This window comes from Microtus ochrogaster, linkage group LG5 (genome assembly GCF_000317375.1).
Source record: "Microtus ochrogaster isolate Prairie Vole_2 linkage group LG5, MicOch1.0, whole genome shotgun sequence".
Classification (NCBI taxonomy): domain Eukaryota; kingdom Metazoa; phylum Chordata; class Mammalia; order Rodentia; family Cricetidae; genus Microtus; species Microtus ochrogaster.
In genome coordinates, this window is record NC_022031.1 from 17296329 (window position 1) to 17315342 (window position 19014).

General features: G+C 41.5%; 1 protein-coding gene across 1 annotated transcript in view; it reads right to left on the minus strand.

Moving 5' to 3' along the window:
- The window catches only part of LOC101986401 (serine/threonine-protein kinase Sgk3), a 48862-nt gene that overhangs the window by 11629 nt on the left and 18219 nt on the right, over nt 1-19014 (minus strand). Inside the window, exons 6-14 of the mRNA XM_013351788.1 lie at nt 15415-15464; nt 14354-14411; nt 10209-10292; nt 9979-10110; nt 7899-8011; nt 7770-7806; nt 5895-5981; nt 4170-4265; nt 1976-2131 (exon numbers count right to left, since the gene is read on the minus strand). Of these exons, the coding sequence (XP_013207242.1) occupies nt 1976-2131; nt 4170-4265; nt 5895-5981; nt 7770-7806; nt 7899-8011; nt 9979-10110; nt 10209-10292; nt 14354-14411; nt 15415-15464 (813 nt within the window). The remainder of the gene's footprint in view (nt 1-1975; nt 2132-4169; nt 4266-5894; nt 5982-7769; nt 7807-7898; nt 8012-9978; nt 10111-10208; nt 10293-14353; nt 14412-15414; nt 15465-19014) is intronic.

Here is a 19014-nt window from a genome sequence, read left to right on the forward strand (position 1 = left end):
AGCAACACTGCACTGCACACTTGCACTGCTCAAACCCCAACCTGTGACTGCAACACTGCACACCTGCACTGCTCGAACCCCAACCTGTGACCAGCTCACTGCACACTGGCACTGTTAGAACCCCAACCTGAAACTTTTTCTTCAACACTATTCAGAAGCCCAGGATGCAACAGCCGGACTCATCTAGTGTTGCCATTTCTGACAATGAACTCAATGAAGGGATGGAGCAGTTATGAACATGAACAAGACTGAGGGAGACAATGACAGAGCCAGCCACTGAACGGCCAGCAGGAAATAGGGGGGCGAGGGTAGCAGCAGAAGCGTCTACTGTCCACATAGTTCAAGTTGAAGGCTGAAAACAGCCTCCACAAATTTCTGGAAAAGGAGTTGACAAGTTCATGTTTCTTACCAGTTTGTGACATGTTAACATAATATTGATAAAATGAGCAAATTGAGTTCCCTGAACTAAAAACAATGGGCAGATTTCATAATTATCTCATGGGGGTGTCAGCAAATTCTCAAAAAAAAAAAAAAAAAAGGAAAGGAAGAAAGAAAAGAAATTTAAAGTTATTTATACAAAAATGTGGTACTTTAAAAAAATCCTTTTAGCTGGGCAGTGGTGGTATGTAACTTTAATCCCAGCACTCAGGAAGCAGAGGCAGATGGAGCTCTGTGAGTTCGAGGCCAGCCTGGTCTACAAGAGCTAGTTCCAGGACAGGCTCCAAAGCTACAGCAAAACCTTGTCTCGAGAAACAAAACACAAAACAAAACAAAATCCTTTTAAAGCTGGGCTTGAATGGTGACATATGCATTTAATAGCAGTACTGGGGAGGTAGAAGCAAGTGGATCTTAGTGAGTTCAAGTCCTGCCAAGGTCGTACACATATAGTGAGTCCCTGTCTCAAAAGCAATTCTTAAAAATTTATTATTATTTTTTATGTATGGGTGTTTGGCCTGCATGTACCGCAACCAGCCCTCTTAAGGACTGAGTTACTGCTCCAGCCCCTTAAAATGCTCTTAATAAAGAGAATGTTTTCTGGGCTGGAGAGATGGCTCAGCCATTAAAGGCTAGGCTCACAACTAAAACACAAAGAGAAAATGCTTTAAACATTTACATAGACTTAAACCCCACAAAAGCTTATGAGTTGGATAGTTTGCATTGTAAGTTCAGGGAAATGTCTGTATTATGTAGCAACAAAATTTTAAATTTCTCATGTTGGGTGGCATATTTCTATAATCCCAGCACTTGGGAGGCTGAGGTAGGTGGACTGCTGCAAGTTTGAGGTTAGCCTGCACAATACAGACTTTGTCTTAAAACAAAACAAACAGTAACAACAAGATACAAAAAAATAAAACTTCTGGGCATGGCATGCATTTCCAATCCTAGCACTCTGGAGCCTGAGGCAGGGGCATTAGATTCTGAGCTAAGTAGTAAAACTTTCTTCTCAAAGTTTCTTTCTTTTTTTTTTTTTTTAGTTTTTTCCAAGACAGGGTTTCTCTGTAGCTTTGGAGCCTGTCCTGGCACTAGCTCTTGTAGACCAGGCTGGCCTCGAACTCACAGAGATCCACCGGCCTCTGCCTCCCGAGTGCTGGGATTAAAGGCGTGCGCCACCACCGCCCGGCCTCAAAGTTTCTTAAAAAAAAAAAAATTAAACTGACAAAAATATCAAAGTTGTTAAAAAACATACTAAAGGACACTTCATAAAAGGAAGATGGAGAAGAAATTGTCACAAATGAAAACCAAGAAGCGACAGAGTGCAAAAGCTGGACGCCGGGTATCCAGCAATCGGTCACTAAGATCAAATGAAGATAGAACTAAATTAAAGCACAGAAACACAACTAGAAACTGGGGGCAAGAATGCCCCTCCCCTTCAACTCTGTAATAACAACTATTTCATTAACACCAAATAAAACAAGGATTTATCTCCAAATTTTAAATAAGTTTAACAATCAGTACTCAGAAATAGGATACATACGAAGTCTTCTTTGGCACCAAGTCGATTCTGCCTGTTTTTTTCTAGGAGTTCTTCCAGAATGGACCACGCAGTGAGGCTCACTCCTGGCCTCAAATTCAGGGGCTTATGAAGAATATTATCATACATTTCAGCAACGTCTCGGCAATAAAAAGGAGGCTGGGGGAAGAAACCCAAAGCAACAGAGGTTAGTGACTTATGTGCAGATGGTTGAAAACATGCTGGACTGCTCACTGAGGTGGCCTACTCCTGTAATCCAGTGCCTTGAAGTCAGAGGCAGGTGGACCTCTGTGGATTCCAGCAAGGTTACAGGGTGAATTCCAGGCCATCCAGGACCAAGGTGTTGTACTTGGGTTTGGTCTTTAGAGAGCAGTTGGGTTTGACAGTTGCAGAAACTCATGGCCCTCCTGGGGAATGCAGACATCGGTAGATAGTCTGTGGCAGAGATTCTAAAGCTTGGTGCACTGTCTAGCTTAACACATGCTTGCGGGATGAAATAGGGTCAGGCCTTCCAGTAGCTGTGTGTGGACTGTTTTAAATCCCATGCCTGTAATACCATGTTTCACAGAAAACAATGACTGGCCATATCAGAACGCAGTGGTTTGAGTTAAGAATCACCCCGTAGGTTCATACATTTGCTTAGTCATCACAGAGTGGAGCTATCTGTGAAGGATTAGGAGGATCGGGAGGTGTGGCTTTGTTGGAGGAAGCCTGTCACTAGGGGTGGGCTTTGAGGTTTCAAAGGCCCATGCCAGATCCAGCGTCTCCTGGCCAGTGGACTAGGATGCAGCTCTCAGCTACTGCTCCAGTGCCATTTTCCTCACCATGACAACGGACTAAGCCTCTGAAACCGTCAGCAAGTCCCAGTTAGAAGAGTTGCCTTGGTCATGGTGTCTCCACAGCAACGAAACAGTGACTAAGACACAGGTGCAATGACAGAGTCACTGGAAACAGGCATTCCAGACAGATCAAATGTCAAATGATTTAAGATTTGAGAATAAAGTCACCAAAGAAAGAGATAGAGACCTGAAGATGCTGTTCCTTCGTAAGTACGTGTGATGATTACAGTATTGGGAGACCGCCTTGCAGCTAATTAACTAGCTAAAAGTTTTGAAATAAAAATAATATTTAAAGTTAAGGGAGTTTTACAGCCTTGTCAGTTTTCTTTTTTTTTTGTAAGAAAGACAAAAATTTTACCTTTTAAAATATAACCTTATTTTATACTTCTAAGTCCTTCAAAGAAATACAAAGGATTCTGACATATCTAGATGACAATTAGTGCCTAAATAAAGTTAAGGTATTAAGTGGTTATCTGAAATCAACTGTCACCAGCATTACTTAAAAAGCAACTTTTAACAAGGCATCTACAGTCAAGGGAAGGACAGCTGCCCGTGTCTATTCTTCTGTGGAATCTAGAATATGCTCAACTTCACTGAGCTCCATTTTTGTAGGAGTGAGTCTCTCTCCTCTCCCTCTTCTCCCTTCCTTAACTGATGATGGTGCACTTAGCGCCGGCACTGGCTGCTACCTCAGAGGTCACTGCATGGGGCTGCTGTATACTTAGAGGGCCATAGAAAGTACCTAGAAAGCAACCCCAATAACTTCAAAGGGGCCAAAGAAAACCAAAACTTAGGGGCTAGGGAGATGTCTTAGTCAGTAAACTGCTTGATGTAAAAACATGAGAACCTGAGTTCAATCTTCAGTACCTACATAAATGCCAGGAATGCCTGTAACCCCAGTACTGTGAGCTCTTCCTCCCCCCTACACACACACACACACACACACACACACACACACACACACACACACAAGAAAAATTAGTATACTGGTATAAATATGAAGATATATGAACTAAGAACCCTGAACAGGTTGCTCTAGTTGGAGTGATCTCCAAGTGTAGTAATAAAACATCCATTTAAGGCTCTGGATAGTCTTAGGTGTCTTACTGAAAACTGTGGAATTCAATTGCACAGTAAACATAATTTTATTTCAGTGAATATTTTAAGCCATGTTTCCAGAGAAGGGAAATGGGTGATATCCAGTGATATACAAGATAATAAAGTTTTTCTGCATATGCATATTCCTAATATGGTTTTGAACTCATCTGACAAGGCCAATACTGCTTTGTTGGTACCATCTCATCTACGCACCTGAGATTACTGATTACTGTTATCAATACTGCAGTGGAAATACCTACCAGCCCATACAGCATCTCATAGAGAACAGCACCCAGGCACCACCAATCCACAGTGTTGTCATAGGGCTGTTTTCTGATCACCTCAGGAGCAAGGTACTACAGAAAAAGATGAGAGCGGAAGACAAAGTCAACAAATTCTGGGTGCTCATACTAAATACATAGTATCTAGATTTTCAATGAGATTTACATTCTCATTCTGTCACAGTGACGTCAACCACAACACTTCCAAATACAAGAACACGGCAACGGCACTTTATCCAGAGATTAGGGCCATAGAGAAAAGAAGACCACAATGCTGAGTGTGTGTTGGAAGACGGTCTTCCCTTAGGCTTGTTATCTCAGAAGCGAGACAGGCATGGCAGTACATGCCTGCTATTCTAGATCTAAGAAGGAAGACGTGAGGATCAGGACTTGGAGGAGGAGCCTGGGCTAAATAAGACCCTGTCTCAAACAAAACAAAACAAACAACCCCCAAAACCCATCTAATTATTATTTAAAATGTTTCCACTTAAAGAGTTCACCTGCTCTTACAGTCTCAATACATTACTAAAGTTGGCCTTGAATTCTTGAGCTCATAGTGACCATTATTATTAGGATTTTTTTTTGGGGGGGGGGTTTGAGACAGGGTTTCTGTGGTTTTGGAGCCTGTCCTGGAACTAGCTCTTGTAGACCAGGCTGGTCTCGAACTCACAGAGATCCGCCTGCCTCTTATTATTAGGAATTATAGTAGTCAATTTGCAAGCAAATTTAGAAAACTTATTTTAATTTGTAAAGAAATTTACAAACATTAGGTACACATATTAATGAAGATTATGACATTTCCATACATGTATACGGAAAAGACTTAAATCAAACTGTAAGGATTACTATTAAAAATAAAATACACATTCTCCCCTGGAAACATGAGAATGAGATATACCCTGGTAAATACTCATTTGTGAGTTTCCTTCATATCTACTGATTTATTTTCTTGTTAAGGAAATGACTTTTTACAGAATATTCCAACCACCTATTAAAAATGAACAGAGACCAATTATAACATTTATAACTGCAGTTATAAAATGCTTTCCGTATCTGCTAAGATCATTTAAAAACTATTTTTAGATTTAATTAATTTTTATGTGTGTATATTTTGCCTGCATATATGTATGTACACCACATGCATGCAGTGCCTTCGGACGCCAGAAGAGGGTGTGTGATCCTTTGGAACTGAAGTTATGGATAGTTGGGAACCACACCATGTGTACTGGGTGTGAACCCCAAGCCTGCACAAGAGCAGCAAGTACTCGTAACTGCTGAGCCGTGTCTCCAGCCCTGACACAGTTCATATACAACAAAACTGTGATAAGATAGTTGGACACACTGTCCAACACTCTCTAAAGTGTCCAGCTCAATGAAGTTAGCATGGTCACAGTGCCGTGCAACTACCCCCACAATGAATTTTAGGACATTTTTACTGATTGAAATTCTTTCTAGAAAGATTAGAAATATAATTAAATGTTTAATGACTTTCAAGAAATATTTTTAATACTAAAAAATAAGCATGTTATGTCTGTCAGATCATTCAAAAGGGTCTTGTGGCATTTTAGATCCATAATGGAAGATTCCCACTATTCGCTTCACATCTCCAGGAAGCTGGAGGCTCTAGGAAGCATATTTCACCTCTTCTGAATATGTGACATTTATATCTTATAAATGACATCAACAATCAGACATAGTTTTTACCTCTGGTGTCCCACAAAAGGTGGTGGTGGTATCAGAAATAGCAATTCCTTCTTTGCAAAGCCCGAAATCTGTTAAGACAACATGTCCCTGACAAACACAGGGCAGTGAGATAAAGCAATGCATAGACATGAGTTAGCAAGCTTTAAATATGACAGCTTTGTATTTTATGTGTACGCATGCGTGCCTGGGTGGTCTGTGTAACCACACGAGGGCAGGTGCCTGAGACTACTAAAAGGCATCAGATCTTCTGTAACCAGAGATGCAGACGGAACCACACCTGAGTCCTCCGTAAGACTATCAGGTGCTCTTTCCAACAAGCTATCCTTCTAGCTCCTTAACTTAAAAAACAAAACAAAACAAAACATTTCTCTATTAATTATGCATGTATGTGTGAAAGAGCACAAGAAAGAGAAAGAGAAGTGAGTGTGTATAAGAGAAAGAAGTGCGTGTATGTGTCTGTGTGTGTGCACATGTGCACGCACAAGAGAGAGAAGTGTGCATGTTTGTGTGTGCACGTGTACATGCACAAGAGAAGTGTGTATGTGTCTGTATGTGTGCATGTGTGCACACACAAGTGAGAGAAAGAGAGAAGTGTGTGTATGTGTCTGTGTGTGCATGTGTGCACGCACAAGAGAGAGAAGTGTGTGTATGCATGTGTACACGCACAAGTGAGAGAAGTGTGCATGTTTGTGTGTGCACGTGTACATGCACAAGAGAGAGAAGTGTGTGTATGTGTCTGTGTGTGTGCATGTGTACACGCACAAGTGAGAGAGAAAGGGAAAGAGAGGCGCGTGATGTGCAGGTCGGGGACAACTTTTGAGGGCGGGCTCTCTTTCCACCGCTGGTCCTAGACACTGAGCTCGGGTTGTGGCAAGTGTCCCTCACCCACTGTGTAACCCTGCCAGCCCATTCTTTTTAGTTCTGGAGCCAGAGTCTCATAGCCCAGGCTGCCTTAAGTTTATTATCTAGTGGAGGACATCGTGAACTACCTACTGACCCTTCTGCCTCCACCTCTCAAGGCTGGAATTACAGGCATGTGCAACTGTGCCCATCACACCCCCCTCCCCCTCCCAGTGAGGTGAATCCAGGATTTCCGGCATGCTAAGCAATCACTCTATCCACCGAGTTACATCCCTGGACCTGAACTCATAATGTTGAAACCTTTTTTTTATTTTAAAATAACTACAAAAACAAACAAAATTGCAAAACCAGTAGAGTGTAACCTCATCCAGCATACACCATGCTGACATTTTGTTTCAGGTCAAGCAAGAAACTACCATTTGTAGAAAACTGCTAATTAATTAAAAAAAAAAAAAGAAAGCCGGGCGGTGGTGGTGCACACCTTTAATCCCAGCACTCGGGAGGCAGAGGCAGGCGGATCTCTGTGAGTTCGAGGCCAGCCTGGTCTACAAGAGCTAGTTCCAGGACAGGAACCAAAAAAGCTACGGAGAAACCCTGTCTCGAAAAAATTCAAAAAAAAAAAAAAAAGAAAACTGCTAATTACAATACTGATCTTACCTGGTGTCATTATTTTGAATATGCACAATCCTATGTGTGCATGCATGTGTGCGTGTCTGTGTGCATGTGTGTGGTGCTATGCAATGTGTGTGTGCTGCAGCAGCTCTCACCACAGTCAGGACACAGAACTACCCCATCACAAGGGGCCCTCCATGCCAGTCCTTTATCTTTGTGGGCTCTCTTCTTTCAACCTTGTCCCCTTAAAAACCGGAGCAGGTCTCCCCAAAGCCTAGTGTCACTTCAGGAACATTACAGAAGCTCAGTCATACAGTGGGGAACCTCTAAGACATTCTTCCTACTCTGCAGAACCACAACAACAACGGAACCCTACAAGATGTTTAAGAAGACAACACTCACCATTGAATCCAAAAGAATGTTTTCCGGCTTCAAGTCTCTACATCAAAGTAAAAGAAAAGAAAGTCTGAGCACTGTGTGAAATGAAGCATTTGAGAGGTATTCTCCATGTGACAGGAACACATGACTCACCTGTACACTATTTTGATGGAGTGCAGGTAACCCAAGGCACTGGCGATTTCAGCAGCGTAGAACCGCGCTCTGTGTTCAGGAAAAGACCGTTCTCTTTGTAAGTGAAAAAAGAGCTGCAAGAGCGAGGGGAGCCATCAGCATCAGTCACGCGGCAGTACACGAAACACTGCTTCTGATGGTCTGAGCGAGGGGAGCCATCTGATTGCTGCTCTGTGTGATCTCTCATCTCCTGCCCCTCACCTCTCATGCAGCTACTGCACTGCCTGTCTTCAGAGCGCATCTCTGACAGTCCTTGCTGCCTCTTCTCAGACCTCAAGGGCACAGTCTGCACCATTCCTGACAACCACTTCAGAAAAGATTACTAAGGAAAACCTACAACTTTGATGTGGCCGTGTAATTAGCATTCTGGGCCTCTGGACGACTTAGCAAATCAAAAGCTCTATGCCGAGGTCTTCATATACGTGCACTATTTAATCTTCCCCATAGTCTTGAGGCAGGGAATCAATGAGGAAACGAGTTCAGAAAGGCTGATCTGCCCAGCATCCCATAACTTATTTTCTGATATTTCACTTGGTTCTAAATGAAGAGATTGAGTCGTACACAAAGACTCCATATCTCATGTCAAGATTGTTAGGGATGAGTATCAGGAGGCAAAGATGGCAAGGACAGCAGGAGAGTTGGTCACAGTGGTACAGGCCTATCGTCAGCGTGGGGAGGGGGAGGCTGAGGAGGGAGGGCTGAGTTGGAGGCCTACCGCCTAGGTTACCTAGAGCCAGGTTTGGCGGCACAAGCCTATAAGCCCAGCACTCAGGAGGCTGAGGCAGAGAGACTGCCACAAGTTTAAGGCCAGCACGGCTCCACAGAGACAAGTCAGAAAGAACTGTATACACAGCAGGGCCTTGTCTCAAAACAGCAAAAACAAGACAGTGCCCTAAAAGAAAAAAAACCAACAACAGCAAACCACAGTCTGCGTTACCCTCTTCCCTGGTCTTTACTTCCAGCCTACCCACTGCCAGCCTCACTTACCACCCACCAGTCTCTTCTACAGCACTTCTCCCCCACCTCCAGTTATCCCAGCGAAGCTCCTCTTGGAGATGACAAGCCTGCCTCCTTCTACCTGCACTGCTCAGGTATCAACACCCACTGTGCAAAAGGGGCCCAAAGCAAAATCCTAAATCACCATGAAGCAAGTACAGATAAAGGAGGAACGTGGTCCCTCATCTGCTTAGGAGGCTCCCGTCAGCATTTCAGACACAGGGAGGCAGTAAAACAGACCAAGTTACCTTCTCTGAACTTCACTTTTCTATTGATTGTGCCTCATTTTATATTTCCTTTTATGTTACCTTTATTCTATAGTTAACTGAAGCACAGTGACATGGAACATCTTTTTTCTCTTTGCTGAGATGGAAGGATACATGATTTCTTTGTAAAGATAGGAGGTTTTACAAGAGGTCTCTGTGATTAAAATGATCCTTTTCTTTAAAAAAAAAAATCATTTCTCGCTGGGCAGTGGTGGCAAATGCCTTTGATCCCAGTACTTGGGAGGCATAGACAGGTGGGGATCTCTCTCAGTTCCAGGCCAATATGATCTACAAGTGAGTTCCAGGACAGCCAGGACTACACAGGGAAACCCTGTTTCAAACAACAACAATATCTTCTCTGAGAGAGATCTTGCCAGAATCTTTGACACACTGAAACAACACAACATGAAGTCGTTCCCACGCTGGCTTCACTATGCGGAGGTCACCTCACTGATTAACTGATCACTTTAGAAAGTAACGTGTTGAGCTACCATTTACAGGCAGCGGTTGAAGCAGCCCTTATCTAGATTACACATCGTGTCTTATGCTAACATCGCAGTTTGCATTCCTGAGCTCCAGCTTTGATGATACACCCACACCCGCTGCCTGTAGCCTCTGTGTCCTGCACGGCGCGCGGTCTGTCGAACGCTGTTTCCACACTACAAACAGCTGTTGATAAAGCGCTGTCAGCTCAAAGGTTACATAAGAACCTTTCAGATTTCATGCTATGTTTTTTCTCTAGCCATTGTCTGTATGAGACAGCTAATTATAAAACTCACCTCCCCTCCATTAACAAAATCCAGAACAAAATAAAGCTTTTCGGTTGTTTGGAAAGAATAGTGCAATCCAACCAGAAATGGATGTTTTACATTCTTCAAGAGCACATTGCGTTCAGCCATAATATGTTTTTGCTGGAAAGAAAGCAAAATACCGATTTGTATTATATACCAGAAAACAACTGCGGGGAAAGAAAACAGGCTCAGGAGAAACAAGAGCTACTTGATTTTACCTCTTTTCTGTTGAGAACTATTTTTTTCTGTAACACCTTGACAGCATAAAATTTCCCATCCAGTTTCCGTTTTGCAAGGAGAACCTGTTGGATTTGCAAACAGTTGAAGAGGTGAAGTCTTTACAGGTATTCCTGTCAACACACACTGGTTCTTTCAGTTTCGAAAAAGCAAGTCCGCAGGAACCTATGTTTTGTTTTGAAGACTGAACAGTGCTGAATTTACTTCGGTAATTCTACTTTGTTTTTAGACATTTTAGTAAGACAAAAGGGTTTTGATTATTTGAAATAATTTATTTGTTGCATAATAAATTGGAATTGAGATTTTTTACTAGTCAACCAAATATACATCACACAAGGACGTTCTGTTCGTGTCAGCCTTGAGCCTTGAAGAGCTTGCTTAGAGAACACTGAAGAGGACCTGCTGACAACTTTGATTCCTGGGACCCCTGAGGTCAGAAAGAAGGAACTCCGACAATTTGCTTTCTGATGACTATGCACACACCCTGATATGCACAGGTGAATACACAAAGAGAAAATACTGGAGCTATGAACTTCATGGCTGGGGGTGGGGGGGGGTTAATTTTTTTCAGTGAACAAAACGCACAGCTACTTTATGAAGGCTTCTCTTGCAGGCTCTGAATTCACAAGAAGTCAGAGGAAGAGGCAACATGGACCACTGTGTTTTGATAATGGTCTGGCTTGTGGGTATACATTAGAAAACCGAGGATATTGTATCAGAAAAGGGAGACATAGTCAAGGTCATGCTACACACGACAGTGTTTTGGTCAATGACTGACATGCACACAAGGGTATACACTGCATGGCCTAGATCTGCAGTAGGCTGTAATATCTAAGTTTGTGTGAGCACACTTTGTGGCGTCCTCCAAATGATAAAAACGCTTAGGATGTATCTATTCAGATACGTTTCCGTTAAGTGATACATGACCATAACTGTAAGGTATTTGAGACCACTATAAATCAAGTTGTATAATTAATAAATGACATGTCCCAAGGCATTCTGAGATGTCTTAACACATGAGCTAGTGGTCGCACTTCTAGAACTTCCATTGTCTTCTGACCCAAATATACAATCTCAGTCTAAACATGAGAAAAACATCAGAGCAGCACGACAGAGGGGCTTCCTACAGCACACAAGATCACTTAGACCTCAAAACGGTCAAGGTCATCAAAAGCAAGGGAAGTCTAGAAACTGACAGCCAAGAAGAAGCCAAGCAGACAGGAAGCCTAAGTGTCCAGTGGTAGCTGGGTGGAAAAGAGAAGGTAAAAGCTACAAACTCGGAATAAACAATGCACGTGTGTTAATACTAGCACCAACAGTGCTCTGTTGTGACAAATGTACCGTATTACACGAGGTGTGTGAGAAGCGTGCTACCAAAAGTTCTCTCCAAAATAAGTCGACTGATTTTTAAAATGTTTGGAATTCATAAAGATGGAGTCAAAACACCTTGAAATGAAATGTCCTCTGCCCAACTGCTATTCCTCATTTTTTACATTCTCTACAGCACTGGGCAGAGAAACATTCTTCCTTTCTCTATTTTTTCGCTTTTTCTGGTAACTCCCACCTGCCTGACCCTTCTTTCTCAGATACATTGGCTCATCTCAAATGCATTCTTAGAGCATACATCAAAGACTCCAGCACGCAGAAGACTCTGATCTCCCAACAACGTTTTCTTCCTTTAGTATACTGTCAAATTTGACAACAGATGGAAAGTGAACAGACACCACACCCTGGAAAGAGCTGACAGACCCACTAGAGGGCCATATCCAAGTTCAGCTGACTCTCACACTCTGTTTTTCAAACAGGCTAGGGCCCTGCTTGCTTTGCTTCCTTTTTTGTGTGTTAGACTTTTATTTACTGAAATGTGTGTGTTTATATTACGTTACAGAATCTGAAGTTATTATCAAACACAGCTTATATATTAATACACAAATCTTGGTAAGATTTTATAAAGTGATCAGACGTACATACACTACATAGTTCAAATAAAACAAGTCGAATCTCCGGAAGCCTTTCTTGCCCTATCACAGTCATGACACCATCCAGCTCCTCCAAGTTAGAACACGGTGTCCTAACTTGCAATAACTAGTAAGTTCCACTTTTAAAAATTATGCAATTAAAATTACACAGATAAAATGTTTTTTCATTTCTTTCACTCTATATAATATTTATACTATAATATATAGTCTTGATTTCATGCTCTATGCTATCACACAGAGCATTCTATTATAATGCATATACTCTTGATAAACTATTTATAAATAATGTGTCTAGAGCATGCATGTATATGCGTATGTGTTCCTGTTCAGTGTGTCGTAGGTCCTAAATACACTCAACATCAATGACTAACAAGTTCTCAACAGTTCAAAAAGAACCACCAAAGAACAAATTTAAATAAATAAGGTGTAAAATTGTATTTAGGACATTATAAAATGTCCAAAAGATTTTAAATGTCTATTTATTGAAAAGGTTATACCATGTTCATAGATATAACACCATCATAAAGAGATTAATTCTCCCCCCCAAATTCATTTCAGATTTAATGTAATCCAAATTAAATTCCATGTATGTTTTGGAGTAGTAGACATGATGTTAAAATGTTTGCAGACATGGGAAAGGCTAAGAATATCGTCCTGAAGAAGGAATGGCCTTGTGCTGGCCATCAGGCTACAGTATCACAGTGTCAGGACAGCGCAGCGCGGGTGCCAGGATAGACAAGCAGACTGGTGAACAGAAAACAGGTCTGGAGACAGAACTACAAATCATAGCATCTAAAACCAGACTTATTCATATAGGAATGCAAGGCAGATGCTGGAGGAGGTCTTGCAGATCACTGTGTTGTTGGGTCCAGGGTTTCATTAAACTGTAATATCGGCTATATACCCACATGGAAAAAGATTAATAGTTATCTGACATTTCATTTTATATACAAGAACCAATTCTGTGGATTCTAGGCATCAGCAGAGTTCCAAAACAACAACAAAAATCCCAGTATTTTTATTTCGCTGTTTCAGAGATGATATCATGCTATGTTGTCCAGGCTGGCTTTGAACTCACAACCCTCCCACCTCAGCCTCCCTAATAATTAGTTGGGATTATAAGCATGCACCAGCATATCCAGCTAATGGTTTGTTGTTTTTAGGGGGAGAGTGTGAGTAAGTGAGAGAGAGAGAGAGAAAGAAAGAGAGGGAGGGGGCGGGGGTTGACTTGTACAGGTTGACTGGCGCTAACTCCTTGATGTTGGTCAACATTTGTGTTTTTAATGGCAGATCATCTATAATATTCTGATAAACTATAATTACTGAGAGTTTTCACCCACTTCTCACTCTCGGCTTCTTACATGGGCACAGCCCAGAATATAACACATGATCACTATGCATTAGATGAACAAACAAACACAAACAGAGTGCGGTCAGTTTCTGCTCTCAAAGAAACTCAGAAAACCGGACGATCCTAACAGCTACAACGATAAGAAAATATAATTAAACAACTACATCTTCATGTTTACTAGAGATTTTTAAATTGCAAAAAGAGAATATATTTGGTGATTCAGATAAATTCATCTATGATCCTTTTCCTGGCAACGTGGCCCTTCTCAGCACGGCTGGACACTGTCCAGTTCTGTGATGGGTCTGATGCGCTCAGACTAAACAGGGTCTCACACAGGGTTTCCTGTATGATTCGAGGAGATGCTCACATCGTCCTTATAGCCTCCATTAACAAAGGATGTTTTCAGAAAGGTTCTTGACACCGCAGCCGCTTGTGGTCCTGTCAATGCGCCCTCTTCATTTCAATACCGCCCCACTGTCATTTACACTGACGTGAGCGTATTTATTCATAGACTACTCACCCCAAAAGGCTGTCAGCCACACTAAGTCAGTTTTCTCAACAGAACCCTGACATACACTAAGTTCTCAATAATATATACTGGACAAACACACTTCATCTTAGAACTTCAGCACACACCTTGTCTCCTTAAGAATTCTGTCAAGGCTTGGCAGAAAAGGGATATTAATATTAACTCCATATCTTGCAAACAAAAAAAACCCATGACTCAACATGCAAATCAGAAACTCATTAAAGTGCTCAGTCACAGAATGGGAACATGAAGAAACAAAACCCTTACCTTGCCAAAGCTGCCCTTTCCAATAACTTTTAAAAAATCAAAGTCACTTGGTTTAGCACTGAAAGAAATTAACAATGGAAAAACATGAGTCTTCTAGAAATTAAGATATAAACATTTAAACATTTCCTGTATCTCATTTAGTTAACAGATTAATTTGGGGGACAAAATCCATGGACAAGATTTCTCGAGCTTTTATACTAGTACATCACCTTTGTTAAGAGCAATGGAGCTCCTTCCCGACTAAACTAGATAAGACCCCCCCCCCCTTTTTTTTTTTTTTTTTTTTTTTTGGTTTTTTGAGACAGGGTTTCTCTGTGGCTTTGGAGCCTGTCCTGGAACTAGCTCTTGTAGACCAGGCTGGTCTCGAACTCACAGACACAGAGATCCGCCTGCCTCTGCCTCCCGAGTGCTAGGATTAAAGGCATGCGCCACCACCGCCCGGCAAGATAAGACCCTTTAAATACCTAAGAGGTACTTCAATATTATTCTAAGAGAAAAAAGGAGGCAAACCTTTACATGCCTTATAATATAGAGATACAGCTATCTCTCCCAAAGGAGCTTCTTTCTAAGACAGTTGTATTCCCCACAAACCTAACCACTGCTACTGGTGAAGAAACCTAACTACGTCAGTTCGAGTAGTATTAGGTACTGGGTAATTCTGAAAAACAAGGCACTAGTTGCCAGCACCTAGTAAAGAGGCCAAGAAAGCTTTCTGGTAGAGAGAAGTCTCCAGTGTTTCCCATGTAAGTCCCTGATTCTCCATGCCACCAAGCCCGACAACCTGGATTCTACCCCAGAGCCCACATGGTGGAAGGAGAAAATCAACTCCCACAAGCAGTCTTCTGATTCCCATACACGTTCCATGACTGTGTGCACGCACACAAGCAAACACACACAGTAAACAGCCTTTAGTGGGCTCCCTAGAGCTCTGAAACAAACGGCAGCATTATATTCTCTGTCACACGGACACACTCCACAGGCTCCGTTAAAATGCTCCAACTTCACACAAATGCACACCCTCAAAACAGCACTTCTTAAAAGTTGAAATAAGTTAAACCTACTGAGGATTTCCAGTTGGTCCCAGGTTGATGTTCTGTGAGGTAGAGTGTGGCTATTTAGAGAGGGGAAAACAGTGTTCTCATTAGCGCCGAACATTATCAGTCAATGGAAGCTGACATAAAAGTACATAACTGTGCAACAGACGATACATGTTAAAGGAATCTAAAGTTCTTGAAATATACTCAATATAAGTAGCTGTTTTATCATGGTGACTTTCAAGAGCGGCTGCAAGGAAAAAGATAATCCAGAAACAACACTTATCTGGGTAGACAACGGAGGAAGTCACCACAGTCGCTTAGGGGAGACAAACACTGGACTCACTTTCGTGTGAGGAATCACCCCACATTTAAATACCGGTGATGATGGCTAATTGTTTGCAGATTTATTAAAGGAGCATTTATAGCCAGAATGATGGTGGGGATGGCTGTGAAGAGTAGACAGTCTCAGTACGTTGTGGAGGCAGGAGACTGACTGTACCCTCCTTTGTTTTTAAACACCTTATTTTTTAAAGGCAGTCTATCTCTGAGCCTGGGGCTCGGCATTTCTGTCAGAATAGCTGGCCCAGGGGATGGGTCTCCACCCAGGTGCAGGAGCTACACCGCCATAACTCAGTTCTCCTCTGGACACCAGGGATCCAAACTTAGGTTCACCCACTGGCAGGCTGATTTCTCTCTCAGCCCCTGATAAAATTATCTCTAAAGTAAACACAACAGGACTTTATCGGATTCCCAGGTACAGTAGTTCCAAAATTTTAGACCCAGTAAATTAAAGACCAGGATCAACTTAGCAGCGAATCCTTATTCGCCTGCTACGCCATAAAGCAATTTAACGTCAAAAGATCCTAGTTCAGCAAGAGCTCAAAACTCAACTCAAAATTCCACAAGCTGGATTTAGTGATCCTGTCATGGGGGCACCTGTTTTTCTCTGGAGGTACAAGGGATCAGGGCATGTCCTCTGGGCGTGCGTTCTCCCTCTGCGTCTCAAGCCCATCCCACAGTGGACGCTGTCACAAAAGTCAGTGCAAATGAAGCCTGCTTCCCATACATCCACCTGCAAGTTCTTTATACATTCAGGAAGTCAAATGACTTGTATGTGTGTTTAGTACACAGATCTTTACAAGAATATTTCATGTAAACTTATCATATTTTTATTGAAATCAAGTTCAGATTTATAATCTCCAGGAAACATAATACTTTATAGAAATAAATGGCAAACCCTCTCACCCTTCAAATGTTCTGAAGCAGGTTTGTTATTTAAAAACAGTAAAGCTAACTTTAAAGTTACAACCCTAATTCATTTGCTATCTAATATGTCGATATGAAAAACTTCTATGCAATGAATTTTCAAACCCCGGAGGCAGGAATACATGAATCACAATAGTGCAACTCAAGGCTAATCAATCTGTAAATATGCTGGTTTATGAAATGAGGTTTGCGCTGGTTTAATTTAACATGAGATTAAATGCAGGATTAAATAATACAGTGTTTTACAGATTAAATCATAGTGTTTTACAGAATCCTAAAATATAACTACAAAATAAATTCACATACTGATTCTTTTAGCCTATGTTCTTTTCACTGACATTCTTCCTTTAGAAGGATTTTTCTTACATAGATGCAAAAAGACAGTGTGGGATAAACAACATGGACAATTTATCCCCAATTTATATTAATACACAGCTAATATTTACTACTTGGTAATGATTTTCCTAGAGGAGCATGTCCCTGAAATGGCCAAATGTAAATTAGACAATGTTTCACTGTACCTATCATGCTAATAGGTGATATCCATCACTGCACTGATGGTAAGGTAAGATTTACTGACAACTAATTGAGAATCTGTTAATTGATTTCTCTTGACTTATATTTTTTTGCCTTAAATGAAGGGGGTGAGGGGCACTAGAGAGATGGCTCAATGGTTAAAGCACTGTTCCTAAGAATGAAATTAAGGGTTTTAGTTCTAGATAGCTACACGAACTCCTCTAGCTATGAACTTCATTTGGTGATTTAAAAGTTCTTAGTATCAGGCTGGTGAGGTAGCTAAGCAGAGCAGGTGAAGGCACTGCCACCAAGCCTGAGAAACTGAGTTTGTGGTGTAGGAGGCTCTTCTGTTCATGTGTTGCTTTCATCGGTTAATGAATAAAGAAACTGCTTTGGGCCTGATAAGGCAGAACTTAGGTAGGTGGAGAAGAGAGAATTGAATGCTGGGAAGAAGGGCAGAGAGAAATGCCATGATCTTCTGCCTGAGACGGACGCCGGTTAGAATCTCCAGTAAGCCACAGTCACATGGGGATACACAGATTAATAGAAATGGGTTAAATTATATATAAGAATTAGCCAATAAGAAGTCAGAGCTCATGGGCCAGGGCAGTGCTTTAATTAATACAATTTCTGTGTGGTTATTTCGGGTGTAAGCTGGCTGGGCGGCTGGGACAAAGGGCCTGCTCTCCTTGTAACAAGTTTAATTCCCGGGGACCCATCTGGTGGAGGGGAAAACCAACTCCTACAGGTTGTCCTCTGATCTCCAAACCACGCCCACACATGCGTGCCCATGAATACACACTCAAATGAATAAATGCAATTAAAAAGTTCTTGACAAACACATTCTTCAATAATCTAAATCAACCCATTTTTATATAAGTAGCAGACTAAGTCTGGAAAGTCATGTTTACATGAACTTTACTCCTTAAGGAACTATTTGAATATCTTGTCTTTAATTAAGAGCACAAGCCTAGAATTGGAAAACACGGAAAGTAGGAGACAGGTGATTTTTATCCATACCCTTGCCAACAGATTATGCTAATATTTATACATTTCATTTCGCTTTTGTGTATCTTTTCTAAAGATTCTATATTTCAATGTGAATATGCATAAACATTTATATATTGATTTCATATACTAGCATGCCAAATTTACTTTAAAAATACGTATTAGAACAAGCATGATCATGCTGAAAAAAGCATGGATTTTTCTCTGTGATAGATTAGCCCATCTATATCAATTCCTAAGTGAGTAGTTTTTATATTTGACGTACATAGCTTAACTGCTTTCCAAGATCATGTAGTGTTTGTACTTCTACTTACATTACATACAGATCCTTGATTTATACTTTGTAATTTTCTTTCTTCACAGCACCCAAACGAGAATATTAAAAATAGTTTCCCGAAGAAGTTTGTTCTATTTAATTTCAATATTAAGAACAACCTGCATTATGCTTTTTACTATAAAAATATAATTTGTTATGTATCTTGTAAGAGATAGTGACGGGGGCTGGGAAGATGGCTCAGTAGTTAAAGAAAGCAACAGGACTGGAGTCTGGAGCCCCAGAACCCACATACATACCAGGTGGGCATGGTGGCTCGCCTGTAATTCTAGCCTCAAAGGTGGAGATGGGATCCCCAGAGCAAGCTGCCAGCAAGACTAGCCATGTTGGTGAGATCTGACTGCAGACCCTGCTTCACTGAGTAAAATGCTAAAAGTACCCCAGAAGATTCCTAATATCAACCTTGGCACACACACACACACACACACACGCACACACACACACACACACACGCACCTCTACACACACGCCCACACACATGAATCATACAATACTACACG